This window comes from Streptopelia decaocto (assembly GCF_964273445.1).
Source record: "Streptopelia decaocto genome assembly, chromosome: 8".
NCBI classification, from domain to species: domain Eukaryota; kingdom Metazoa; phylum Chordata; class Aves; order Columbiformes; family Columbidae; genus Streptopelia; species Streptopelia decaocto.
The window spans coordinates 20272404-20298676 of NC_138662.1; the positions used below are offsets into that span (position 1 = coordinate 20272404).

At 57.0% G+C, this 26273-nt stretch overlaps 3 protein-coding genes across 3 annotated transcripts in view; all 3 read right to left on the reverse strand.

Annotated features, from left to right (window-relative positions):
* Positions 1-246: 246 nt before the first annotated feature.
* Positions 247-9899, reverse strand: UQCRC1 (ubiquinol-cytochrome c reductase core protein 1). Its single transcript, XM_082060400.1, has 13 exons — positions 9787-9899; positions 9188-9328; positions 8522-8608; positions 7396-7525; positions 5942-6140; positions 5245-5324; positions 4986-5101; positions 4475-4618; positions 3574-3734; positions 2491-2576; positions 1970-2058; positions 1316-1391; positions 247-464 (listed from the first exon to the last, which is right to left on the reverse strand). Exons 1-13 carry the CDS (start codon positions 9856-9858, stop codon positions 400-402), a joined length of 1446 nt encoding a protein of 481 aa, XP_081916526.1. The 5' UTR covers positions 9859-9899; the 3' UTR covers positions 247-399.
* Positions 9900-10610: 711 nt separating this feature from the next.
* On the reverse strand, positions 10611-17060 carry SLC26A6 (solute carrier family 26 member 6; the record flags this gene model as incomplete). Its single annotated transcript, XM_082059892.1, has 19 exons — positions 10611-10709; positions 11058-11179; positions 11439-11493; positions 11620-11782; positions 12208-12389; positions 12491-12583; positions 13149-13218; positions 13307-13413; positions 13537-13632; positions 13761-13838; positions 13925-14038; positions 14542-14689; positions 14785-14867; positions 15047-15199; positions 15328-15492; positions 15583-15830; positions 15998-16108; positions 16237-16376; positions 16933-17060. The coding sequence occupies 19 exons, from the start codon at positions 17058-17060 to the stop codon at positions 10686-10688; spliced, it is 2280 nt and encodes a 759-aa protein (XP_081916018.1). The 3' UTR covers positions 10611-10685.
* A 5456-nt stretch (positions 17061-22516) lies between these two features.
* The window catches only part of CELSR3 (cadherin EGF LAG seven-pass G-type receptor 3), a gene marked incomplete at its 5' end in the record, with an annotated part of 33492 nt that continues 29735 nt past the window's right edge, over positions 22517-26273 (reverse strand). The window contains 5 exon segments of the mRNA XM_082060387.1: positions 22517-24097; positions 24274-24474; positions 24615-24788; positions 25555-25661; positions 25748-25884. Of these exon segments, the coding sequence (XP_081916513.1) occupies positions 23016-24097; positions 24274-24474; positions 24615-24788; positions 25555-25661; positions 25748-25884 (1701 nt within the window). The 3' untranslated portion in view covers positions 22517-23015.

Sequence of the window (26273 nt, forward strand, 5' to 3'; positions counted from 1 at the left end):
TTGTTCCTTGGCAGCAGAGACCAACACCCTCCAGCTTCCTTTGATCAACCTAAAGACAAGACCTCTGAACCAGAATGCTGCCAGCTCAGCACAGAGGCAGAGCTGCGGACAGACACACAGACAAGTTCCTAGCATTAGCCCTGACAAACCGAGACTGACTGGACCAGTACCTCACCAGTTTTGGCAAGATTAACAATGTCTACACACACGACCAAGCAAAATATGGTCAACTCAGAGCAGAACCGATTACATATAGGATATTTATTTTCATACATTTAACACCAAGAAGACAGCCGTTTTGATGGGACTCATCCTGCCCCTGGTGCACAAGACATTCAGAGCCAGGCGGAACCTGTCACAGGACACAACTTCGCCCTTTCCAGCCTGCAGGGACACGTCCTAGAAACGGATCCAGTACATGGCACTGCGGATTCGGTTGTAATCCAAGAGCTGTTCAATGGGACCTGAGTGAGGAGAACGAGAGTCAGTCACTGGAGACGTAGGTAAAATCCCTGTGCAGTTCCCCATGGACTGAAAGCAGATGGTGGCAGAGCAGGTTGTGCTCACAATCCGGAGCAGCTCTGTGCAAAAACAGGCACCTACAGCTCAAACCTGCATCAGGAAAATGAGCAACCGCCATCTCCTGACAGAGAAAATGTTACTTGTTGTTTAATAGGTTGTTTTCTCACACTGCTCCACAATGCTCAACACAGCTCCAAGTACAGGTATGATATACAGGGAGCCATCAAATCACAGAGATTTTGGCCGGTTCACACCAACTTGTGCTCAAAAACCCTTTTCCAAGCTGCTCTGCTTTGAAGGCCAGGGGAAGCAGCTGCGTGGAGGGGAATCCACAGCACAGGAAGGAGGCAGCAGAGCTGAGCGGATCTGCTCAGGCAGGTTTTCTGAGACGAATTTGTCCTTGTTGAGACAGACGTGCCAGAGCAGCGCCAGAGAATCGGGCCCCTTCGCTTCCCTTACATAAAGCACCATGACCCCAGGGTGAGGACACCTGGCAGACGCTGCCAGGCCCGCACCCAGCGATGGGACTCCCGATCTTAGTCACGGCTCCGCAGCAAGCGGAGAGGCGGGAGGACAGCCAGCAGCATGCTGCCACCGCGGCTCCATCACCTGCGGGTTCCATCTCCAGGCAAACGTGCCTTGGCACATCAAACGTGCAGATGCAGGACACCAGCAAAGAGCCAGTGTGGTCAGGAGGCCAGAACAGACACGTGAGACTGCAGCTCACCCAGCCAGCTCTCAACTCCTTCCCGGCTTCTATGCTACCATGTACTAATTGTTGTGCGCTACTTACCAACTGCTGCAACCGCTGGGCATTTGTCATAAATGTATTTACTGCAGACCTCTCTCACCATTCTTGCATCAACAGCCTAATAAATATCAAACAAGCAATTAATGACCCTTCTAGCACACTTGCATTTCTCAAAGTCGGAAGTTACTGTTGCCATTCCTTAGCAAGATCACTAAGACGACATTGTCAGACCCTTGGTGGCCATGTGCACCAAGTGTCCAGCTCTTGTCTGTGAGGACACCTCATGTTCTACACAGCGTATTCTTCTGAGGGTACAGAAGACAATTCTATGATTCTATAGACAAGGCAGTTCAAAATCTGAAGCTTTCCAAGGGATACAGTAGCTGCAGAACTACGCAATCGAGATGCTGAACACCTCTAGGGAAATTGTTAAAGGAATTTCCAGTTGTGCTGCTTAACAATGGCTTACGCCTTCTTTCTGGGATGGACTGAATCCAGCCACAGGGACACAGGATATGCCGAGTCTATGCCAGAGGTTCTGACAGATTTGTATCAGTATCAGTGAGCTGATGGCCTGGACTCCAGGCAGCTTGACTCAGGGATACGTAGAACTCATGTTACTGCAGCAAACTAAGGCCAGAAAATGCTGCCACCAACCATGCTCAGGTACCTCAACCAAAACAAAGGGGCACCTACCGCAATCCGGGCATCCCATTCCTCCAGAGGGATACGGCGTCCATAGTTTAAGAGGTGGCTTCCGATATTCTCACACACCGGCGTAGTACCTGGATGGAGAAGATACCACATGGTCAGCACAGCAGAAAGTTTTCCAGAATTGCACAGCCTGATCATCAGCCAAAGCAGAGAGAAGCAGCTTGAGCCGTTAACCTGCTTCTAATGAAGGACAAGTCATGGTTACCACTCCAAGCAGCTCCGGCAGGAGCTGGGCAATACAAAGATTGTTTCAGCAGTCTCCCAAGCGTTCCAGCCAAGGCAGACCAGTTGAAGGGTCTCAATTTTAACTTCCCCAGGCAGCACATTATTCACTCTCAGTTTACCGAGTCAGAGCCAGCCTGGAGCAGCGCAGGGAAAGGAAGTTTTGCGCAGTGCCTGCCAGCAGCACCGCCATGTCCAGCAGAGCTCCTGCTCCCCAGGAGAGAGAAAAGCAGTGACTCTGTGAGAGCTGCACAGTGGTCAATCCGTAAACCAGAACGTACCATCCAGCTGAGCAACCATGGCGTTTCGGAGATAGTTCTTGGCTCTCTTCACTTCTGACTCTGTGGTACTCGTGCACAGACGCATCCTGGAAAGGAGATGGAAAAATCACTAAAGTTCTTAAAGATGTTCGTCTGCTCGGACAGAAAGTGAATTCCTCCCTTTCCTAAGCATCTGCAGAAATAAGTTATTATCAACATCACTTCTGTTGCAGGCTTGAGAGTCATTTGTGATCACTGCAGAGCAGTTAAGAACTGTGGAGTGCTCAATGGCAGGAGGCAAGAGCTCAAGCTGACAGGCAGGGGACATCGGCCAGCAGGTGACACGCTGAGTTACACTCACAAAGGTCTAAGCAGCCCTGGTGCCAGCTCTAGTTTGCCCATCAGGCGCAGCGGCGAGTGGTCTGTGGTACGCGGGAAGGCATGTCAGCTATTCCCATGCACAGCAAGCTGCTGTGGAAACTGATGCTGAAAGAACAAGACAGTTCTACAGAGTCTGTTTGGACTCCAGCTGTGAAATCCCTTCCTCCCCTGCCAACTGCAATGTCTCTGGGGCAAGGACTAACTCCATCTGCTCCAGGCACAGCTCGGCTCTGCATCTCAGCTGTAGCCTCGAACTGCTACCGGGATGTACATATGAACAATAAGATGGACAGACAGAAGGCCTCCAAACGCTGGCGGGACTCCAGCAGCAGGGTATTTGTCAGCCACAGGACAACAGGCAGGAATTCTGCCTGCTTTGCTCAGTTTAACAAGACAACGGAGATACGCCTCTTGGGCACCTGGGAAAGCCTTGTCCCTAAGGAATGATCTCGCTTGTATATAAAAAAAACCAAAGCCTCAGTGCTAACACTTGGAAGCACAAACAAAAGACCTGAAGAGCTCTAAGGGATTAAAACAGCTCCTCAAAAGCCACATCCTACAACATTTGCAGAAACCGCTTCCAGGATCTCTTAACCAGAATGCGAGTTACTGAGAATTCGCTCAGAGACGCAGCTCTCTGAAAACCTCAGAGCCCACCGGCAGCTCAGCTTCCCACAAGAGGGTCAGTTCTTCACCAGGAGTTTTTGGCGCAGTTATACTCACCACTCCCCCTGAGCACAAAACATCATGTCATCGACGGACAGGGGATCAGAAACAAAATGGAAACCAAAGAGGCCGGTATCGGAGTAAGAGGTGTTGAAGGTCTGGAAGCTGTGGCAGAGGTTATGCTGCACAGCGAGCGTCGCCAGCCTGCTGGACTGATTCTGGAAATAAAGAGATACCACCAGCCATGTCAGTCTTACAGCTTCCTCACAGCCCAAATTCTTTCCAACTGAGATGTTTTCACAAAGACCACAGACAAGACAGAGTGGAATGCTTACTAAAGGAGAGCTTAATTTAGGCCCTTCATGTGGTCAACAGATGAGATTAACTGGTGGAAAAGCCACAGACAATGGACTAATAGTCCATCCAGCAAAAACATTTCCTTCCCCAGCCGCAGAGGAAGAGCTGGTCTGCACACGGAGTGGGAGAAAATGGGAAGCTCAAGGTCTCCCAGTAGCAGGGGTTGGCACAGTTATGCCGGCCAGACAGACTCCAGATGAGAATGGATGTAACGCTGGGGTTTTAAACAAGTTCCACCTGCTTTGCAGCTGTAAGACGAGCTTGCATCATAAGATTACAGACTGCTCTGTCCTGCTCCCATCGCCACCCCCACTGAGCGGTGAGTTTGTCAGGGTAGGAGCAAGCTGCTGAGAATTCATCAGCTAAACCTCTTCCAAACTTCGCAGAGAAGACTCAGTTCATCTCCCAGCATCACCTCTCAGGACATGTCCTGGATTAGCCTTGATTACACTTCTATCCTACTTTCCAGGAAACTCCTGACCACCTCACAGTTGGAAGGTAACTGCAACAGCCTCCCACAACACGCATTCAACCAGAGCCTCTGCCATATTTCATATTAAAAGGCTCCAGCTTCTCCCTGTCACACTCCCAAGCCTCTTACCTTGCCACCTCCAAACGTGCGGTCATAGCGGCCGATGATGGCATTAGCCACGCTGAGGACAACGTTGTCCGGATCAGCCCATCCCGGCCCCTCCACGGCGAGAGCAATATGGGCCACGGGCAGAGCATCGTCTCTGGCACGGATCTAGAAAATCATCGAGGAGCTGGGGAGAACTGCATGAGCACGGTGCCTTTGTCTGCAACCTGCTGCAATGCCAGGCTGGCAAACTAAGTATTACCCCTTCCGAGCCAAACCAGCTGCTCTGATATGAGTTTTCCAGCAGAGGATGTGAGCAACACATTTCTAATGGACTTTGGTTCCATCTAAAACCCAACGCATTGTGGCAACGAGCCCCAAGAACAGAACACGGGAGCACTATGAAGACACAGCATCATCAGCTTCTCTGTGATATACAGATTTTTTTCCCCCAGAAGCAGCTATAACTGGTTTCAGGTTAATTCAACAGTTTTGCAACAGCTGCTTGTTTTGTTTCAGAGCAAAACAACTTTACCTCACTCCCTGTGAAGCGACAGCGCGGGAGGGCAGGCACAGCATCCTCCTTGTATGTAAAAGGCACTCCGCTGAAGTGCTGCTTAGCTACATCCACCAGCTCTTTGTGGGAAATACCTGGCAATGGGAAACAGAGAGATTTACAGTCGTAAACAACTTAACAAAATTGTCTGATTTTACATTAGAGATGTGAGAGAGGAGTTTGGTCATGCGTCTGAAAATACCCAGGCTTCCCAGAATCATAAGGATCTAGAACTTACCTCCAGCAGCTGCCAGGACCATACGAGGTGCCTTGAAGTGAGTATCAACATATGAAGCTAAATCTGCTCGAGTCAGGTGCCTAGAAAGAAGACAGAGTGACCTAGTAAATCAGCATCTCTGAGATGAGGGATGAGAGGCTTAGGAGAAGCAAGTTCACAGTGCAGACAGCAGTAGATGACACTGATTCTCTTAGTTGCAGGGTAACAATACTTTTTAGAAGCAAGACTGCATTGTCTGTGTTCTCTCTGTGTTCTGCAATTAGAGCAGTGGAAACCAGTGACCAAGAGGGGGAGTTAAGGACAGACTTCAATACAGACCAGAGCACTGACCCTAGTCACCGAGCCACCCACCAGGACCCACTAGGCATTGGGTCAACGCTACGGCTTTAACAAGCACCCTGAGCTCTTTACGTCTCTAACGGTGTCAAACTGACAACTGTCGGAGAAGGTTCAACCTGGCCCTACCAACCTACCATCTGGCAAAAGGGGGATTTGAGAGAAGAACATGCGCAACATTACGCTTTCACCAGCGCCAATGGGGAAAACACAGCCCAGACACAAGTGGAGGCCCATGGGCACAGATCACCTCTGCGCACAGACTGTTCTCCTCATGCAGTCACCACGACTGAGAAGCAGCAGCCCTGCACCCCAGGGAGTGACCCCATGGGCTGTGTACAACATCCAGCCTGGTGCTCACTTGATATTCTCTGTGGTCCCCTCGACAGTGTGGGCCAGCGGAGTGCCCTGGTACGCAGTGGCATGAAGGTAATCGAAGGTGACATCCGTCATGTTGCTGTCTATCTCTTTCAGCTCCTGCAGGATGATGCCGCGCTCCTTCTCGATCTGAGAGTCCTCCAGCGCGCAGTTCTGCACGATGTCAGCCAGGAGCTCTACAACTGCAACACATTTCCTACATTAGCGATCCCGCTGCCTGATGGCCACCCAGCGTTGCTGCAAGGAGAAAACCACGCTGGGGAGGGGATGCAATATAACAGAAATCAGTCCTGCCCATTCCCACCGCATCAGAGAAGGACAACTACCATAGCTTTAGTGTGAAGTCTCCATGTCAGCTGGCCAAGCATCACTGCCAGCTCACAGAATTATAGAACAGTTTGGGTTGAAGGGACCTCCCCAGCTCCCCCAGTGCCCCCCCTGCCATGAGCAGGGACATCTTCACCAGCTCAGGGTGCTCAGAGCCCCGTCCAGCCTGGCCTGGGATGTCTCCAGGGATGGTTCATCCACCACCTCTCTGGCCAACCTGGGCCAGGCTCTCACCACCCTCAGGGCCAACAATTTCTATCTCGTGTCTAGAATGTTAAAAAGGGGTGTCTTGTCAACAGCTATTGATGTACTATTCACTCGCTAGCTAGCTTTCATCTCATCAACCTCCCCTCAATCTATTTTTCCACATGAAAAGATACTCTTTTTTATTCAATCCACACACACACTAAACTAACACAACCCTAATCCTGCTTTTTCTTGCAAAACTCGGACAAGGAGTCAGCGTGATCAGCAAGGACACCAGCATGACCTTTCCCAGACACACACCACACATCTGAGGCAGAAAACTGCGTGGGGAAGGCTCATCACTGCCAGTGAAAGCAACAACTGCAGGAGGCAAAGTATGTCAGAAGCGGCAGGTACTGATGCAGAAACACGCTGAATCCTTATAAAGACCTTGTGACATTCACAGCGTAGCCCACATCTACAGTAGGGCCCACAGCTCTGACTCAAATCACCATTTCTGGATAAAACCAACCCAAAGAGGAGCCTGCACATGGTGGTGCAGAGCATGAGCAACACTCGCAGAAGCTGCACTGAGTGCTCCTGACGCAGGAGCTGTCGCTGGCCTCGGTTTCTCAGCTCCATTAACAACCACAGACTATCAAATGCTCCCCCTCCCTCCTCGCCATCCAGTGCAGCCAGACATAATAAAATTGTTTTTTTAGAAACACAAGAACTTGTAGCCTTGAAGCACTGTGTCACAGCAATGCTCTCTTCAACTACCAACAGAACCTCCAATTTACTGCTCAGCCACAGCTTCATTCATCGTTCTGTTGTTAGAAAGGATGCTGGCCGGGGAGAAACACGAACACACGGGCTTGCTCCATCCTTCACCTCTGATCAGGCTTTGCCCACCAGCCATCCTACCTTTGGGCATGTCCTTGGACAGGGCTTTGATGTAATAGGCGGTCTGCTCCCGCGAGGTGTACGCGTTCAGGTGAGCGCCCATGCTCTCCACCTCCTTCTCAAAGGCAGCGCCAGGACGCTTCTTTGTGCCCTAAAAGTAAACAGAGAAACACAACTATGAAATGAACAGATTTCCCTCTCCGGCAGAGCCAAAGCCAAGAAAAAAAAGACAATGAAGACCTACAGCAATAAAACAAATCACACAATTCATAAAAGCCAAGAGCAAGTGGAAAAAGCAGGAGACTTAAAGCTGAGCTTATTTACTTTGACTAAAAGATGGTTGAAGTGTATTGTGAAAGACCAACAAAAACCAAGAGAGGAAGGAGAAGATCTATGCTGAGAGACAACACTGCCTGAAGATCACATCAGTGGAAGTAAACCAAGAACGAGCCTAAACCAAAAATAAGCAGGTTTCAAGCTATTCAGGCAGTAACATTCAGAGGAAGCCAGAAGACAGACTGAAGACTTCTTCTAACACAGAACTCATCTCCCAAGGAGCCAGGCAGATGCTGTAGTTGCCTGCGGTGACACAGGCTGGACTCGAGTCAGCAAGTCCCAGGCTTAGCTGCCTTCTGCCCTGGGGCTGTTCAGCAAAAGCATTATTAGAAAAGTAAGAACTGTAGCCTCTAAACTCTGCTGGTCCACTAAGAAAACCAAAGAAAAACAAATGGCTACGGGGAACAATGCTTTGAGCTCTGCCTGCCAACCTGAAGAAATTCCATAACGCAGCCCCATTTGTGTGCTGCACAGTGGTTGGGATCGTCAGGGACTGGAATCGCAGCCTCGGTCTCACTTGCTACTTACAACTTTTTTTCCTTTAAGAGGGGAAACACCAACTAGTAAATAAGAGTTGCCTCAATTCATGCATGTTGGCAGGTTGCTGTATATTCAAACAAACAGGATCATATAGTCTAGATGCCTTTTAAAGTTTATTTTTATACACTGGGCAAAGTCTCTGGGACTCAGACGACTTCATTTACAGGCTCTTCTAACAGCTACAGCCCCTGAAGCGAGAACTTAATATTTAAGCGAGTATTCAGAACAGCTCTCCGTGCAGTCCTGTGCCAGACCCAGCACAGCTCCTCACCTTAAAAGCCAGATGTTCCAGGAAATATCCAGCCCCGTTGTTCTTCTCGTTCTCATGGCGGCTGCCCACCCCGATCCACACACCCACCTAACGGCAAAAACATCAAGCACGTATGTTAGAAAAGAGAACAATCAGCATGCTCAAGCCTTGTAACACAAATATAACAGCATGGACAAGAAGTGTCCACCACAAACACTGCACTAGCAGCACCAAAATAAGAACAAGCACCAGCAACTGTTTCTCATACGCATTTTGGCTTTTTATCCAGCAGCTTCACAAAAGCCTTTCCTAGTTTACTACTACTGGTCACTTCCTGCTTACACAAAAAGCGTGAGGCAGAGAAAACTTGTTGAGTGCAAAAGATAAAGCCAGGCTGGGCCTTCTGCTGTGACATTTGTGTGACCAATTAATAAAGAGAAGTGGCAAGCTCTGTGTCAAACACTTCAGTTCACACAGGGGTTTATCAGTTTTGGAAGGCCAGCTGGAGACCGGGCACGCCTGACTGTTTGAAGCCAGTCGTTAACCTCTTTTCATATAATCACAGAATTATTTTGGTTGGAAGAGACACTCAAGAAAATAGAGTCCAACCATAACCTAGCTCTAGCACTAAACCACATCCCTAAGAACCTCATCTATATACCATTTAAATGGGCTTCTAAAACTTACCGTACACGTTGGCTGGTTGGACTCCTCCGAAGCCACACGGAGACCGTTCTCCAGAGTGGTGATCTGGGTCTCGGGGATATTCTGGAGTGTCTGGGCATAGGTGGCAGCACCTCGGTTCCTTGTCAGACTCAGTAAAGCTGCCTAAAAAGAAAACGCCACCATCACCACTGAACAGGCGCTCCCTTCTGCAGGGCACAGCTCCAGAACGCACGCTGCTGGCAGCCAGGCCGGCCCAGACAAGCTCTTTAACGCCTACACCGGGAAGCTCCTGTCGCCCACCGGAGAGCCAGGAAGCCCCGCAGCGCCTGAGGTTTGCAGCGGGTCGGAACCCCGGAGAGAGCCCCCTGAGCCGCTCAAACCCGGCGCCGGGGCGGAGCAGGGAGCAGACAGCAGGTCCCTGCTCAGCCCCACGCAGGGTGGAAGCCGCGGGTTTCCATGGCAACCGCCGCCCGCCCGGCACCGCACCGCCCGCGTCCCCGTGACCTTTCCGGCCGGCCGGGCCCGGCAGCCGCACCGCACCGCAGGGCCTCCCGCTCCCCTCGCCAGCCTCCCCCGGCCCACCCCGCCGCTCCCCCTTGCTGCCGGGCGCGGTGACTCACGGAGGGCCGAGGACCCCGCAGCAGGGCCCGCCCGGCCGTGCAGCCCGCCCTGCACACAGAAGAAGCCGCCATCTTGTCCTGCCGCGACCGCCCGCGCCGCAGTGCGCCTGCGCGGAGGGCGGGGCTTGTGGCCCGGGGCGCGGCTGGTGGGCGGGGCACCGCTGGCGGGCGGGGAGCGCATGCTCACAAGGCCCAGCCTCTGCCAGCCGTCGGGATCGTGCATGCGCAAGATGTTGCGGGCGGGCGGCGGCGCCCCCTGGCGGGTGGGAGGTGGCGGGGGCGCGCAGCGGGGCTCCCCGGGCATGGGGATCGCGGGTTCGGGTCTCGGGGGCGCCGCAGCCCGGCGGGTCCGGAGAGGGTCGGGGGGAAAAAGTGGCAAAATAAGGGCCAGAGGGAGGGGGCTGGCAGCCCAGCCTGCCCGCAGGGAGGGACAGACCCGGGGCTGGGCAGTACCCAGTGGCCCCCACACGTCTGCACCAGTGCCCACCAGTCCCCACCAGCCCACACCAATCGCCACCACTGCCCACTAGTCCCCACCAGTGCCCGCCAGTGCCCACCAGTGCCCACCAGTGCCAGGGTGCAGACGGGTGGCCGAGCCTGAGGTCACTTTTATTGAGAAAAGTGCATTAAAAAGAAGCCTGAGCGACGGTACAGTTTAATCCGCGATACCAACCCACTGTCAGCAGCAGGACCCCCCCCTTCAGCCAGGGGTGGCTCTGCACCCCCAAAACAGGTCGGAGCTGGGGGTGAGCAGGGGGGTTCCTGGGCGTGGGGTCCCAGTGCCAGAGTGGGCGCTGGTCCCAGCTGCAGAGTCCGGGGGGCTGGTGAGGTGGTGCTGTTGGTGCAGTGGAGCCACCCAGTCACCTGCCCAGATCCTCAGGGGTCGTCCTGTCCCGGGGCTACATCCTGGTGCTGCGGTCCACCTGAGGGAGACAGACGGGGGGGTTGGCGTGCCTGTCCCCCTCAGATCCGAGGCTGGAACAGCTCTGCTATGGGAACAGGCTGAGAGAGCTGGGGTGTTCAGCTGGAGAAGAGAAGCTTCAGGGAGACCTAATTGTTCCTTTCAGTGCTTAAAAGGGGTCGATAAGAAAGATGGGGACAGACTCTTGAGCAGAGCTTGTTGTGACAGGAGAAGTGGTGATGGTTTTAAACTAAAGGAGGGTATTCAGGCCAGACATGAGGAAGGGATTTTTTTATGCTGAGGGTGGTGAGAACCTGTCCCAGGTTGCCCAGAGAGGTTGTGGATGCCCCATCCCTGGAGACGTGCTCACCGAGGCCCTGCGCTGCTCCTCACTGCTGTAGACCACGGCATCGTGCACCGAGGGGAAAAAGCAGCTCTTGGTGATGGTCGAGCTGAAGAAATTGCCCCGTTCCAGCTGGGCAATGACAGGACCTGTGTGGGGGCAGAAACACCCAAAGCTACAGCACCCAGCTGAGCCCAACACCACCCCAGACCAGCCTCCCACCCCTGGGCTGCGGGGGCACCGGGGCCAGCTCTGGGATCCAGCTGCTCCACTGGGGTCTGTGGGCTCAGATTGGATCCCAGGGACAACCCGCAGCATCTGTCCCCTGGGGACGTGGGGAGCAGCAGCTGCATCCCAAAGGGATGGGCATGGCCGGCTGGCACTGACAGCTCTGCAGAGCCTCCTCACCCGGGCAGCTGGCAACGAAGACATCCACTTCTATCTCATGGAAATCCCTGAAGATCTGTGAACAGCGGAAAACACATTTCGCCCAGGAAATGAGACAGGCAGCAGCCATTGGGCCACCCCTCAGGGCTCTGGGGACAACCCCGCTGAGGTTGCCAGCCCACCCGCTCCTCCAGCCCCTTACGTTCTTCAGGATTTTGATGGAGACGGTGTCCACGAAGCTGACGGGGCTGAAGTCCAGGATGACAGCGTGGAAGTCGGGCTGGGGCAGCCCCAGGGAGCGCAGGGTGGGCTCGGGGGGTGCGCTGCCCTCCGCCCCGCTCAGCTCGATCACCGCCACCCCAGAACTGTTGAGCCCGTCCTCTGCGACCTGGGGGGAGAAGGAGACCCAGCCTCATTACGGGGGGCTGGCAGCACCCCCAGCCCCCAGCAAGGCTCTTCAGCTGCATTGGCGCACGGGCAGCCCCAGGAGTGGGTACATCGCTCACACCTTCACCCCTTTTTGGGCTTTTTTGGGATGCCCTGGGGCTCACCCCTCCCTCCAGTGACCCTCTCCAGAGCTGGGCTAACTGGCTGGCACCATATCAGCCTTTGCTCTCTCTCTTAATTGTGATTAACTCAGCAAACAGCTAATGACTCACTGGCTCCACCACCTAATCATTAACGGGCCGGTGTTCCCCGCCAGCCTTGGGTGTGCCGCCGTGGCCCGGCTCTGCCCCGCTGCTCGTCTCACCCGGTGTCCCCAGACTGAACTGGGAGCCCCACGGGTCACCGAGCCCAGCGAGCGCACGGGCAGGAGGGTGACGCTGCATGGTGGCACCAGAGGGTTCCCCCGCGCCAGGGAAGCACCTTTTTCTTCTTTGCCTTCTCCTTCTCTGCTTTCTTTTGCTGTTTCTTCAGCTTCTTGAGTGCCTTCTTCTTCTTCTCGATCAGGCGGTCCACGTTGATGCCGCTCTGCAAAGCAACACAGACTTGTGTCCCCAGGTGTCCCCACTGCCACCCTGGTGCCGGCAGGCAGGGGGACACATGGGGAGCACCGGGGGCAGCTCTCTTACCTTCTTCTTCAGAGCCTCAGCGTACAGCTCCACGTTGGCAAAGTAGAGGGTGGAGGAGGAGCGGAAGATCTTCACACCAGGGACCTCCCTTGCCTGGGTGCAGATGGGGAAGGTGCTACCACAGGGATGGAGCCCCTGTTCCCTTCCATCCCTCCCCCAAAATGTCCCTCCCTGCTCCTTTCCCCAGAGAACAGCCCCTGGGGGTGCTTTGAACTGCCCCCGCCCCCCATTGCCAGGCTGAGAGAGTTGGGGTGTTCAGCCTGGAGAAGAGAAGCTCCAGAGAGACCTTATTGCACCTTTCTGAACCTAAAAGGAGCCAATAAGACTGATAGGGACAGACATTTTAGTAGAGCCTGTTGCGATAGAACAAGGGGTGATAGTTTTAAACTAAAGGAGGGAGATTCAGGCTGGACATGAGGAAGGAATTGTTGGCCCTGAGGGTGCTGAGAGCCTGGCCCAGGTTGGCCAGAGAGGTGGTGGATGAACCATCCCTGGAGACACCCCAGGCCAGGCTGGACGGGGCTCTGAGCACCCTGAGCTGGTGAAGATGTCCCTGCTCATGGCAGGGGGGGCACTGGGGAGCTGGGGAGGTCCCTTCAACACAGACTGTTCTATGATTCTATCAGGCAGCTCTTCTCCCACCCCCTGGTGTTGTTACCAGCTGGTATTCAGCCACGTCCCTGTAGACGTCAGTGTCAGAGATGCGGCCCAGGATGGAGTAGTGGGGGCTGCAGGGACAGAGCGAGGGGCTGAGGTCACGACGGTGTCCTCCGCCCTGGGGACACGTGGCACTGGCCCCAGCCCCGCGGTACTCACAGCTGGGAGCGGAAGATGACGGTGAGCAACCCGAAGGCCACCGAGGCCCCCAGGCCAATGTCCAAGTTCAGGAGGAGGGTGGCCACAAATGTCACAATCCAAACCATCTGGAGGGGGGGACACGGTCAGCTGCGGCACGGTGTCCCCGCCGGCACCTGCAAGTCTCAGGGAAGGTGGAGAAACCTTCTCAAGGGACACAAGCACAGCCCTCGGGGGGGTCAGCACCTTACCAGGTCCACCCGGTTGGACTTCCAGAGCATGGGGAGGTCAGCGAACTGCTTGAACATGCCCTTGAGGTTGATGATGATGATGGCAGCTAAGATGGCCTAGGAGAGAAGTCCCTGCAGCTATGAGGATGCTGAGGGCAGGTCTAGGGGGATCCTGGTCACACCACCTTGCCAAGGGACAGGCAGCATTGTGGGACATGGCACGGAGATTATAGGACCAGATGTACCTTGGGCAAGTCCCTGAAGAGCTCTCCGATCTTCAGGATGGTCACCAGGATGACCAGCGATGCGATGACACCGGCTACCTGAGCAAAAGGAGAGCAGGAGGCGAGGGCTGAACCCCCCACCCCTCACTGTGCCCCTGATCCAGCCCCACAGAGGGTCAACCCACCTGGCTGTTGCCCCCCGTGCTCTCCTGCACCAGGCTCCGCGACATGGAGCAGCTGATGGCAAAACACTGGAAGAAGCCCCCCAAGAAGTTGCAGAGGCCCAGCGCGATCAGCTCCTGCAGAGACAGAGCAGTGGTGGGGAAGAACCGTGCATTACCCCAGCCGCAAGAAGTACCAGCTTGGTTTTCATCCAGTGATTCATAGAATCATTTTGGTTGGAAAAGACCTTTAAGATCATTGAGTCCCACCATTACCCCACCCTGGCACTGACCCATGTCCTGAGAACCTCATGTCCGTCTGTCCAACCCTCCAGGGATGGTGACTCCAGCACTGCCCTGGGCAGCCTGTTCCAATGCCCCACAGCCCTTTGGGGAAGAAATTCTTCCCCACATCCAACCTCAACCTCCCCTGGCGCAACTTGAGGCCATTTCCTCTGCTCCTGGCGCTTGTTCCTGGGGAGCAGAGCCCGACCCCCCCTGGCTCCAAGCTCCTTTCAGGCAGTTCAGAGATCAGAAGGTCTCCCCTCAGCTCCTGTTCTCCAGCCGAACCCCCCAGGTCCCTCAGCCGCTCCCATCACACTCGTGCTCCAGCCCCTTCCCCAGCATGGTCAGAGCATCACCTGGTTGCTGTCCACTTTGTAGCCGTGCTTCAGGGCAAAGATCTTGCCCAGGGAGATGCAGATGGCGTAGCCCACCACAGCGATGGCGAAGGCATTGCCCACCACCTGCCCAAAGTAGCTGAAGTTAGGGACCACAGGCGGCTTCAACCTACAGCCAAGACAGGGAGACGGGGATCAAAAGGGGTGTCCCAAGGGTGGCACGACGCCCCGGCACAGCCACCCTCACCACCCAGCCCGGCTCACCCGCTGGGGATGTTGCCCACCACGGAGATGCCGAACTTGGCGGACAGGTTGACACCGTAGGAGATGCCAGTGGAGATGATGATCTGGGGGAGAATGGTGGGAGTGAGGCAGGGTCTTCTCGCACAGGGACCGAGGTGGAGGAGGAGATGCATGCCCTGGAGCTGCACTTGCCACGACACCCCATCCCACCCCTCCCCACCCTGCAGAGGACAGGGCCACCCATGGCTGCGTCCCCAGAGGGAGCTGGGGCAGCTCTGGGTACCGTGATCAGCTCAATGGGGATGGGCATGGGCAGCTTGGCGGCGAACTTGTGGTTGAGCTCTTTCACGATGAAGATAGCCACCATGGCAATGATGGCCGTCACCAGGGTGCCCACGTTGGTCTCTGGCAGCTTCCGGCAGATCTCAATGAAGGTCTAGAGGACACAGGAGGACGAAAAGGGATCGAGAAAGCAGATGCTTCCACAGCAGGTTTTTGGGGACCTCCATGTGCCCCACAGGTGAGTGCCTGGGGGTCCCAGGGCAGCAGCAAACATCCCCTCACCTTGAACAGTGAGAGTGGCCCCGAGTACTCGCCCAAGGAGACCCCAAAGACATTCTTGAGCTGGGAGATCAGGACATGCACAGAGGCAGCCGTGGTGTAGCCACGCACCAGCGGGTCTGAGAGGTAGGTCACCACGAAGCCAAACTGCAGAAGGCCCAGGGCCACCTGGAAGAAGAGATGGAAGGAGGAGTATCCCACAGCCATGGGGCACCAAAGCCCCCCGTTCCCTGCCAGGCTGGGCTGGGGCCCCCTTACCTGGAAGATGCCTGTCAGGACAGTGATGGTGGCCACCAGCTCCACCCTGGCAGCGTCACGCTGTTCCTCATTGACCGTCGTGACGTTGGTGCCATTGACAAACTCCAGGAAGTTGTCGCTGGGCAGCAGGGAGTCCGTCAAGCTGCCGATCATGACGGAGATGACAGCAAAGGGGCCTGGGGACAGGAAGGGGTTGGGCAGGGAGCCCCGGGACCTCTCTGAAGTCCACTGGCACTTGTCCCCTTGGGCTGGGCTCAAAGCACTTGGGCTCTGTTATAGCCAACTACCTTGATAGGGCAAATTTAAGGCAAGAGAGGTCCTCCCCAGTCATTGATGTGACACAGATGAAGGCTTGCCTCCTCATCCTCAGTCCCTCCCCACCATTCCCGTGGGAGCCTGTGGTCCCTCAGCTCACCCACAGAGTTGTGCCTGGATGTCCCAAAGAAGAAGTAGAGGAAGACGGGATAAAAGGAGGAGTAGAGCCCGGTGACAGGCGGCAGCCCGGCCAGCAGCGCGTAGGCGAGCCCTGGACATGGGGGAGAGGGGACAAACATCATGGATGGCTGAGCCCCAGCCCCTCTGCCTGCGGGGAGCCCCCGACAGCCTGGGCACGGCACAGGGACCGGGGCACGGCGCAGGGACCGCGTCGCTCACCCTGGGGCAGGTGCATGATGCCCACGCTGAAGCCCGAGGCGATGTCCCCCAGCAGCCAGTCCTTGACCGGGTAGCGGGGCAGCCAGTGCAGGAAGGGCAGGAACCGGAACAGCAGGGACTTGGCGGTGGAGGCCGAGCACCTGGCAGGGAAGGAGCAAGAGCCGGGGCTCAGCACAAGCGCAGGGGCTCAGGGACATCAGCAGGGGTGGACGAGGCCCCACAGGAAGCAATGGGTCCTGTGGGACCTCCGGCTGCTGGTGCGAGGTGTCCCTCCAGGCAGGAGGACAGAGTGGGGACATGGGTGTTTGGGCTTGGGGAACCAGCGTGTGTGCCACAGGGATGGGGCACCTGGAGCTGGGGTGCCCGTGGCAGCTGGGCTGGGGGCACGGTGCCTGGTGGGGTCCACAGCATCACAGAATGTCCCGAGTTGGAAGGGACACACAAGGATCATCGAGTCCAGCTCCTGACCCTGCATAGAACAACTCCAAAATTCCCACCACGGGTCTGAGGACATTGTCCAGTCTTCTTGAACACTGTCAGGCTTGGGGCCGTGACACCTCCCTGGGGAGCCTGTTCCAGTGTCCAGCACCCTCTGGGTGAAGAACCTTTTCCTAATTCCCCACCTGACCCTCCCCTGGCACATCCTCCTGCCATCCCCTGTTGTCCAGGCACGTCCCCTGCCCGGCGCGGTCCTACCTGGCCTTGCGGAGGCAGCTGTGCAGCGAGGGCTTGGCCGGGGGGTTCCTCTGCGCCACCTCCTCCAGCTCGGCCTCGCTCAGCACCCCGCGGGGCAGCCGGTGGCTCAGCGACATCTCCGCCGCCATGGCCACCTGGCCCTCCTGCGGGGACACGAGGGACAGCTGAGCACCCCGCGGCCCCTCCTGCAGCCCCCCTCGCCCCATCCCACCCTGGGCATGTGGGGTCAGCTCTGGTGCTGAGGGTGAGCTGTGTTTTGGGAGTCCTGGAGCAGCGGCAGCCGCTGGTGGTGAGAGCAGCCAGCAGCCAGCATGCAGGTAGGGAGGGAGCCAAGATCTCGGCAATCAGTGCTGCCCGCTCCCCCCGCCCCGTGGGGGCTTCCCCCCACCTGCCCACGCAGGACCCACCTCGGTCCTTCTCTCTGTCCGACAGCGCAGCCAGGGCAGTGGGTCAGCACGGCTGCCGAGCAAAACTCCTCCACCCCACAGCCCCCGCTGCAGACTTTGTCCCTTTACACATGAGGGGAGCAGGAATGTCAACCCCCAGCACACGTCACAGGCTTTGCCATCTCCTGCCGGTGCCATCTCCACACTGGTGCCATCTCCCCACCGGTGCCCTCCCCAGCCCTGGCACTGCAGCGGGGGCTCAGCCCGTGGGCACAGAGGAGGAGGGCTGGGCTGGGGTCTCTCCCTTCATGGGGACAGCAGGACCGAGGTGTCCTCCCGCAGATCCGCAGCCTGGCCTCACGCTGAGCGCTGCCACCATCCTGGCTGGTGGCCCTGAATGGTCCCAAGATGCTCACCCACTTGCAACCCGCCTGTGGGACACACGGAGCTGTGCCAGCCTGAGTTCCTGCGTTGTCCCCAGCCCTCCTACCTGCTGTGCCCAAGTCTGTCAGGTGTCACCAGCCGAGTGCACACTCTGCTCCCTCCTATTTATCAATACCTGACCGTGATCTTTGAGACACCGCTCCCTGCTCCTTCCCTCCCTCCTGCCCTGCCAAGAGCTGCCTGTGTCCCAGCACCCGCCATGCTCCTCCAGTGCCCCGTTGTGCTGGGTGTCCCAGCTGCCGCAGGCCTGGGGCTGTCACCGCTGTCCCCAGTCCCCCATCCTGGGGACTGTCCTGGCCAGCCCCAGCTGCTGGCCTGCAGCCATGCCGGGGTGCCGCTGCGCTCCAGCACCCACGCCAGGCACAGACCAGGGCTCTTCTTGCTGCCACATCCTGGTGACAACCTCCCACCAGGAGCTGGGTGCTCACCCCCTCGGGGTCCTGCCATCGCCCCCCTGTGTCCCCAAGGCTCCTGGGGGGTGCCCCCCCCCCATCCTGGAGCAGAAGCTGTGCCCAGGGCAAGGAGGGTCACCCGCAGCCTCCGGCCGTGGCACCCAGGCGATTTTCCGCAGGCTCCAGCCCCCGCTTACCTGCTGGGCACGGGTGTGCTGTGCCCTGTGGACTGCCCCGCTCTCCCTCAGCAGGCACAGACCCAGCCGTTATCTTGTTCCAAAGTCCCCAGTGGGGCACCTGAGCCCCACTGCACCCATCGCACCTTTCTGGGCTCCATCGCGACCTGATACCGCCGTTGTTTTTGGAGCATTGCCGAGTCATACTTGGCCCGGCCCGTGGGGACATGGCAGTGGGAATCCAGACACCCGTGGGCTGCACTGGCCAGTGTCCGGGTGTGGGGTGAAGCCGGCGGGCAGGGCGGGAGCTGGGGAGCCCAGGGTGCCCTGGGTGGTGGGATGGGGCTGGCAGGTGGCACGAGTGGTGACATCCAGGACTATGCTCTCCAGGGTCAGAGAGACTCATTTCCATCACCACTTGCTGTGTAAGCGACAGCCTGTGGCCACCATCTCTCCCTACGGTCAACATCACCTGGGCCCCACAGCAGCCACATGCAGACACCTTGGCTGCCTTTCAGCCATGGGGCTGAACCTGCTCACGTGTTCCCCACACCCCCAGCCCCTGCTGTCCCACCCCATGCCCATTGGTCCCACCGCAGGCAGCTAGCGGTACCGATGCCGACACAGGCACATGGCTGCTACCTCCCCATCGTTTATCCGCTTGCCTGGCACCGGAGGCCACCACAGGGCTCCTGTTTGTTAGCAACTGATAGCACTAGGTGCCATTTACTGCCTCCTTATCGCCGCTCCCCACCCAGCACCCCTGCTTCCTGCACCCCCGCTCCCACCGCACCCCCAGCCGGTCACCCTCCCAGGGTCCCCTTGGCCACCCCAGCCCCTCAGCCCGGCCACAGGACAGGACCGCAGCTCCCGGCACTGCGGGACTCCCCGGGGAGACCGGCCCCCGGCGCTGTGGGGCCGCCCTGCGCTGGGTCAGGCTCAGGCCAGCGCCAAGGAGGGACCCAGGGATGACGATTGAAGGTGACCCTTGTTCAGGACGCCATGGGTCAATACCGCCCTTTGCTCACCTGCTCTTTCCCTTTCGACAACAAGAAAGGGAAGGACGGAGAACACGGGGATCACACTTCGCTCTCCTTCCTTTCCCCAGGCCAGATTGGCCCCACTGAGGTCACGCTGCTTTTGGGTGGTGGATTTTCTACCCTTAGCCTCGCCCAGGCTGCTGGCCACGGGTGCTGGCTGCTGCCAGCGCGGGCCCCACGGGTGACCATGGCCAGCACAGCCCTGCCAGCGCTGGGGCCAGCCCCGGTGAGCTGGACTCAGCCACGGTCACACAGCTGCCAGCACCTGAAGTGCCCGTCACCTGAAATCATAGCATAGAATCATTTTGGTTGGAAGAGACTCCTAAGATCATCAAGTCCAACCATAACCTAAGCCGAGCAGTAACCACATCCCTAAGAAACTCATCTATGCATCTTTTAAACCTCTCCAGGGATGGTGACTCCACCACTGCCCTGGGCAGCCTGTTCCAGCGCTCACCTCACCCAGGGCCACAGGGAACTCACCATCAGCCCCGAATCCTGCCCGAGACCCCTTCCAGCATCACCCCGAGCTGCAGACCCTGAACCGGAGACAGCAGAGAGGCTGGTGCCGTTTTATAGACTTTTATTTCCAAATCTGGCGCTTCCATGATACACTTTTACACAGCCTGGGGGGAGCATGAGCACCTCCCTGCTCCCTGCCCACAGAATCGGGAGACGGAGAGAGGGAAAATAAAATAAATTAAAAAAGAAAAAAAGAAAAACAGCCACCAAACCCTGCAAAGAAACAAAGTCAAACCCAAGGAGGATGCTCCCCAGAGCCCAGGCCACAGCGCTACAATCAGGGACCCAGCCGGACTGACTCCTGCTGCTGGGCCAGCCCGGTTCTGTGGGGCAGCCCCGGCTCTGTGGGGGCAGCCCCCCGTTCCGCTGCTCTCTTCCTTTTTGGCACTTGCTCTCCATTCGGCACCAGCACAAAGAGCCTCCATGCACAATGTGGCAGCAACACGGGCCATACGGTGCGGCGGGAGCCCAGGAGATTAGACATGTAAACCAACTTGTTCCCGAAGGCAAAGCCAGGCGGGGCGGAGGGTTGGGTGGAGTGGAGAACTGTTGGGCTATATATATATATATATATATATATCTCGAATATATATATATATATATATATATATATATATATATCTCGAATATATATATATATATATATATATATATATATATATATATATATATATATATATATTTGCTCTCTTGACCCTTACTTCTGGCAGCGCCAGCCTGTCCGGCCGGGCTGTGCTGGGGACAGGCAGCCCCCGGCCCCAGCCCTTCTGCTCTCCCCACACTCTCCCTGCTCACTCAGGGATGTAACCGAGAGGCCGTGGCCTCCCTGGGGCCCTGGGGGACAGCGGCTCGAGTCCTCTCCTGTAAACTCCTCTCCTGTAAACGTGCGGGGCTGGGCTGCGGGAAGAAGCCACGGCGGTGTGGCGGTAAGGCAGTACGGAGCGCGCCGTCACGCAGCCCCCAAAGCACCACGGGGACAGCCGAGCAGAGGCACCGCGCTCGGCAGGTGACAGGGAACGTGCCGGCCCCCCAAGCCGGCCCCCCCAGGCACAGGAATGTCACTTCCCTGCAGGGCCAGGCCCCTGGCCGAGCACAGAAACCAACAGGGCGGCCTGAATTTCCAGAGAGGGCAAAGTGCTGTTTTATCTCCATCTCCCAAAATCCAGGCCGCTCGGGGCTGGGGGTCTCTGCCAGCCAGAGAGCGCAGGGACATGTGCGTATGTAGGCAGAGCCCGCGGGGAACCAGCCAGATACAGATTCTGGGGGTGATGCTGGACCCCGAGACTGGAGCCACATCACGCTCCTGCGGATGCTAAAGCTCCACAGGGCGAGCAGCGGCTTTGGGAACTGAGCAGGACCAGGGGCGCCCAGAACCTCAAACCACCAGAGGTTTGCTCTGTTACACGCAGGTTAAAGAGCACAACATCCAGCGGGTAAAAACATGGCGCTCATTTGCTGAGCGGAGGAAACCGGCGCTTAGAGGAGCGGGACCATCCTGGTACAGGACGGGACTGAAGACCAAAGCTCGTTTCCACCGCTGGTGGTCCCTAGAGTCAAATTTGCCGCCCCACTCAGCGGCTCATGGGTGGGGACAGCCCCAGGGCGTCCCATGGGAGGGCAGAGGGACAGCGCTGAGACGTGTGGAGCTGCGCGGTGGGAGGGCGAGGGGCAGCGGGGATGGGACGAAGTGGTGCTGGCAAAGCCGTAAGGGCTGCCCTGGCACCGTCTCTCCAGCGATCGCAGTCCCTGGTACCCCCCGGGAAGCTGGCCAAGGGCTGTTGGCAAAAACAAATGCTCCAGGTCCTGGGAACAGACCATCCGTAAAAATAACCATAGAAATTTCTCTTCTCTCTGATTACAAAGATACAAAAAGGTAGAAAAAACCCTCCCCCGCCCCCACGTCCTGGGCTCCGTTTCCATCCCCCTGCCCCTGCCCGCCCTCCTCGCACCCCCTGCGTACAAACGGGTGGCGGAGAAAGAGCTCGGCCCCGGAGGGTCAGGGACACCCCCCTCGCCCCAGCAGGCTCCTGCCATACCTGTCACACCAGGCGGGCGACAGGGAGCACGGTGGCGGCCGAGAGCCCAGAGGAGGCTCCCGGTGGGGCTGCCAGGGCTGCCGGCCCCTCGGCCCAGGGGGTAGGGGAGGGCAGGGGAGGTTTGGGGCCTCTGAGCATCATCAGTTCTGGCCCCTGCCCCCTGGGGACATCAAACCTCAGCTGGCAGCGCCCGGCTTGGCAAAGGGCCCTGCTGCTTCTGTCTCTGTTGCCGACGGCTTCAGCCCCTCAGGAATGGCCCTCGGTTCTTATTCTTCTCGGAGAAAAGAAAAACAGCGTTAAGATGCGGCATCTCCCCTGGGCTCCACTGCCTCCCCCAGGGATGCCAGATGGGGACAGGGCAGAAAACGCCGTGTCAGGGTAGGACAACTGTTTCCCAAGCCCCTGAGGCGAGGGAAGAGGAAAGATGGGATGGGTGGGATGGATGGGAGGGATGGGGTGACAGCAGTACCAGCAGCGAATAGAGCTGGAGGGGAAGAAATGACAGACCGGGACAGGGTTCCCGGGGAGAAATGTGGCTGGGGCAGGCAGGGCTCAAGTTGTGTCCCACTTAAAAACCGCTTTGGTTTGCACCAGAAACATCTGTATTTCAGTTTTCTGGCTAAAGACCACAGGGACCGGGTTGTGTTTCATGACCTCCCTTTGTAGTTTGCACAGTGCTTTGGGCTCGTTTAGAACAGGCGGAAAACACAAAAGGAGGAAGGGGCTCTATTTAATTGCTTTTCAGTTTTAATATTTAATTGCATGGCTAGATTTATTTTTATTATGATTTTCTTTGCTTCTTGAGGAAGAAGCCTTTAAGGCACAAACCAGCCTGAATTCACAGAGAACTTGTTCTGCAGCCTTATTAGCCTAAGGTAATTTTCAGAAAACGGAATAGTCCATATGGAAGAAACTAGAGTTTTAGCTTTTTACTGTTTTCTTTCCCATACTCCAAGCAAGCAGCTTTTCTAAGTGGACTGAAAACAAAGTTTCCTTTGAGTGGGTATAGAAGGGAAGTGGAAGAGGAGGTAAAAAAAAGACTTTAAGAGGACCAGCTGAACAGAGCCTGGCTGAGGAAGGGCCACACTTACTCTGAGTCCGGCGACAGCTCCGAAATGCTGTGGGAGGTGGCGGAGCGAGGTGTGGAGGGGCACATCGCAGAGGGGGTCGAGGTCTGCATGGCAGAGGGGGTGGCAGTGGCCTGGGGGCCTGAGGGCGTGCTGGAAGATTGCACCGAGGACAGGACAGAGGAGTTAAAAGAAGCAAGGATGGAAGAAAGGATATCTAACTGTTCGGTGGAAGGATGTCGGCTGGGAACGGCCTCCAGGTTCTCTCTAGAAGGCTGTCTCCTCGACAGCGGCTCTAGGCTTTCCCTAGACAGCTGCCTCCGGGAGAGGCTGCCCAGGTTGTCCTGCGAGGGATGCCTGTTAGGCACTGTGTCCAGAGCTTCTCTGGAATTACATCTTCTAGAGAGAAAGTCCAGCTGCTCCCTTGAAGTCTGTCTAGCCGACACGAGCTGGTCCCTGGAAGGCTGTCTTCTAGAAAGCAAATCCAATTGTTCTCGAGAAGTCTCTCGACTTGGCAACATGTCTATTGGGTCTCTGGACACTTGCCTACTTGGCAATGTGTTTAGCCACTCTCTAGAGACCTCTCTCACTGGCCCACAGTCTAGCTGCTCTCTTGACCCAAACCTGCAGGGTAAAGCGTCCAGGCGGTCCCTGGAGCCCTGCCTCCGCGGCAGCGTGTTCCCGTGATCTCTCTGACTGGGCCGAGCAGGGAGCACATCTAAATTTTCCCTAGACCCGTGTCTGCTCGGGATACTTTCCAGGTGTTCGGTAGACCCGTGCCTGCTGGGGATGGTGTCCAGCTCCTCCCTGGAGCCGTGCCGGCTGGGCACGGCTTCCAAACACTCTCCTGAGTTGTGTCTGCTCAGCTGCTCCCGGGACATCTGTCTCCTCATCAGCATGTCAAGCTGCTCCCGCGACGAGTAGCGGCTGGCCGGCTGCGACAGGCTGCCCGCCCCGGAGTAGATCCTGCCGTAGGAGGCGGCAGGGACAGCTCGGTGACCCAGCGTGGACGTCTTGTACCACGTCAGCTCGTTGGTCATCCTGCCGACAGCCGGCAGGCCTTGGAGAGTCGGAGGGTATTGGAGGCGGTTCTTCAAAATCCCTGCACCGGACAGAAAGAGAAGTCAGATCTTTATAGAACACTAAAAAGAGCATGAACGCTTGGCAGGATGAGCCATAGTTCCCAAATGACACAACAACATAGATCTAATAGCCTTCGGGGCCATGTCAACCTGAGCCAGGCAAGGCCACGCTTGCCCACGTGCTCCAGGCCGTTACCTTTTCTTTGCCGTTGGGTCTGCGTGAGTGAGTTCTCGTCCCCGCTGGTCAAGGCCAGGTCCGGCTGATTATTGTTGGCTGCGTCTTTGTTGATGTCGAATCCCAGTTTCCTCTCGGAGCCCCACTTCTGCAGGGAGCAGGGGTGAACCTCGCACTCGCCCAGAGCCGGCCAGTACGACATCAGGTCATTGCCATCCACATCTGGTGAAGGACACAGCAAAATGGGTGTGGGGGAAGAGGAGAGAATACTTCTGCGAGGGGCAAACAAAGCCATCACGAGCCATGGCACGTCCCCAGGGACCTGAGCACTCCCTGTCCTCTGCCAGAGCCCCCGCACTTGCCTTTGGGGGTGGTGTTGGCAGGGTTGGTGAGGAGGCGCTCGCTGTGTGCCGCCCGCTTGAACTGGCGCTGGAAGCGGCCCCGCAGGCGGACGTTCTCCTCGCTCTCCGAGGACGGGATGGAGAGGCTGCGCTCTTCATCCAGAGACAGGTCACTGTCTGAGTCCGAGTCCTGGTCTGCATGGACATGGTGTGTGTTGGGGAGATGTTTGGAATAAAGGTGGGAGACGCCCCTGGTGGCAGGGCAGGCTGGGCTCCCACTGCCTCCAGGAACACAGAACCATAGAATCATGGAACAGTTTGGGTTGGAAAGGACCTTCACAGCCCATCCAGTGCCACCCCCGCCATGAGCAGGGACACCTTCACCAGCTCAGGTTGCTCAGAGCCCCGTCCAGCCTGGCCAGGGATGTCTCCAGGGATGGTTCATCCACCACCTCTCTGGCCACCCTGGGCCAGGCTCTCACCACCCTCAGGGCAACAATTTCTTCCTCCTGTTCAGCCTGAATCTCCCTCCTTTAGTTTAAAACCATCACACCTTGTCCTGTCACAACAGGCCTTGCTAAAAAGTCTGTCCCCATCTTTCTTATTGGCCCCTTCTATGTACTGAAAGGATCATTGAGTCCAACCCCTGCCCCTGCACAGGAGAACCCCAAAATTCACACCATGTGTCTGAGGACGTTGTCCAAATGCTTCTTGAATATTTTCAGGTTTGGGGCTGTGACACCTCCCTGGGGAGCCTGTTCCAGTGTCCAGCACCCTCTGGGTGAAGGACCTTTCCCTCGTGTCCAACCTCACCCTTCCCAGCACATCTTCCTGCCATTCCCTCGGGTCCTATCACAAGGTGGAGGATCTAATCGTGCAGCCACAGCCTGCACTGGGAAGGATTTCCTTAAGCCAGGAGTTAACTCGGGATGTGCAGGATCGGCCCCAAGCTGAGCCTTACCTCCCCCAGCATCACGGTGGAACATGGCCACGTCGATGTCCGTGGGGCCGGCGTGAGCCAGCAAGCTGTGATCCAGGGCTGAGCCCTGACGTGCTGCCACATTTTCTCTGAAAGACAAGAGGCTCGAAGGGTCAGAGCGGCAGGAGCCCCCAGCTCTGCCCGGGCACCCCCGCAGCCCCACGCCGCTCCCTACCTGAGGTACGGCCGCTGGCTGGAGTGGGTGCGGGCAGAGCGCACGCTGCTCACCGACGAGATGGTGGAGGCGCCCAGGGTGATGCGGATGAGCCCGCTCTCCTCAAACAGTGCCGTGTTGTTGTAGGCGTTGGGGCCCTACAAGGCGGGGAGAGAGGGGACAGGCTCTGGTAAGGAAGTGCCACAGCAGCCCAGGGAACGACCGTCCCACCTGTACCTGCCATCCCCCCACGGACGTTCCCACCAGCTCCTGTCCCAGGCTGTCATAGAATCACAGAATCGTTTGGGTTGGAATAGACCCTTGAGATCATTGAGTTCAACCATTAACCCACCCCTAGCACTGCCCCATGTCCTGAGAACCTCATCTCCATCTGTTCAACCCCTCCAGGGATGGTGACTCCACCACTGCCCTGGGCAGCCTGTTCCAATGCCCAATGGCCCTTTCCGGGAAGGACATTTTCCCAATATCCAATCTGAACCTTCCCTGGTGCAACTTGAGGCCATGTCCTCCCATCCTACCGGTTGTT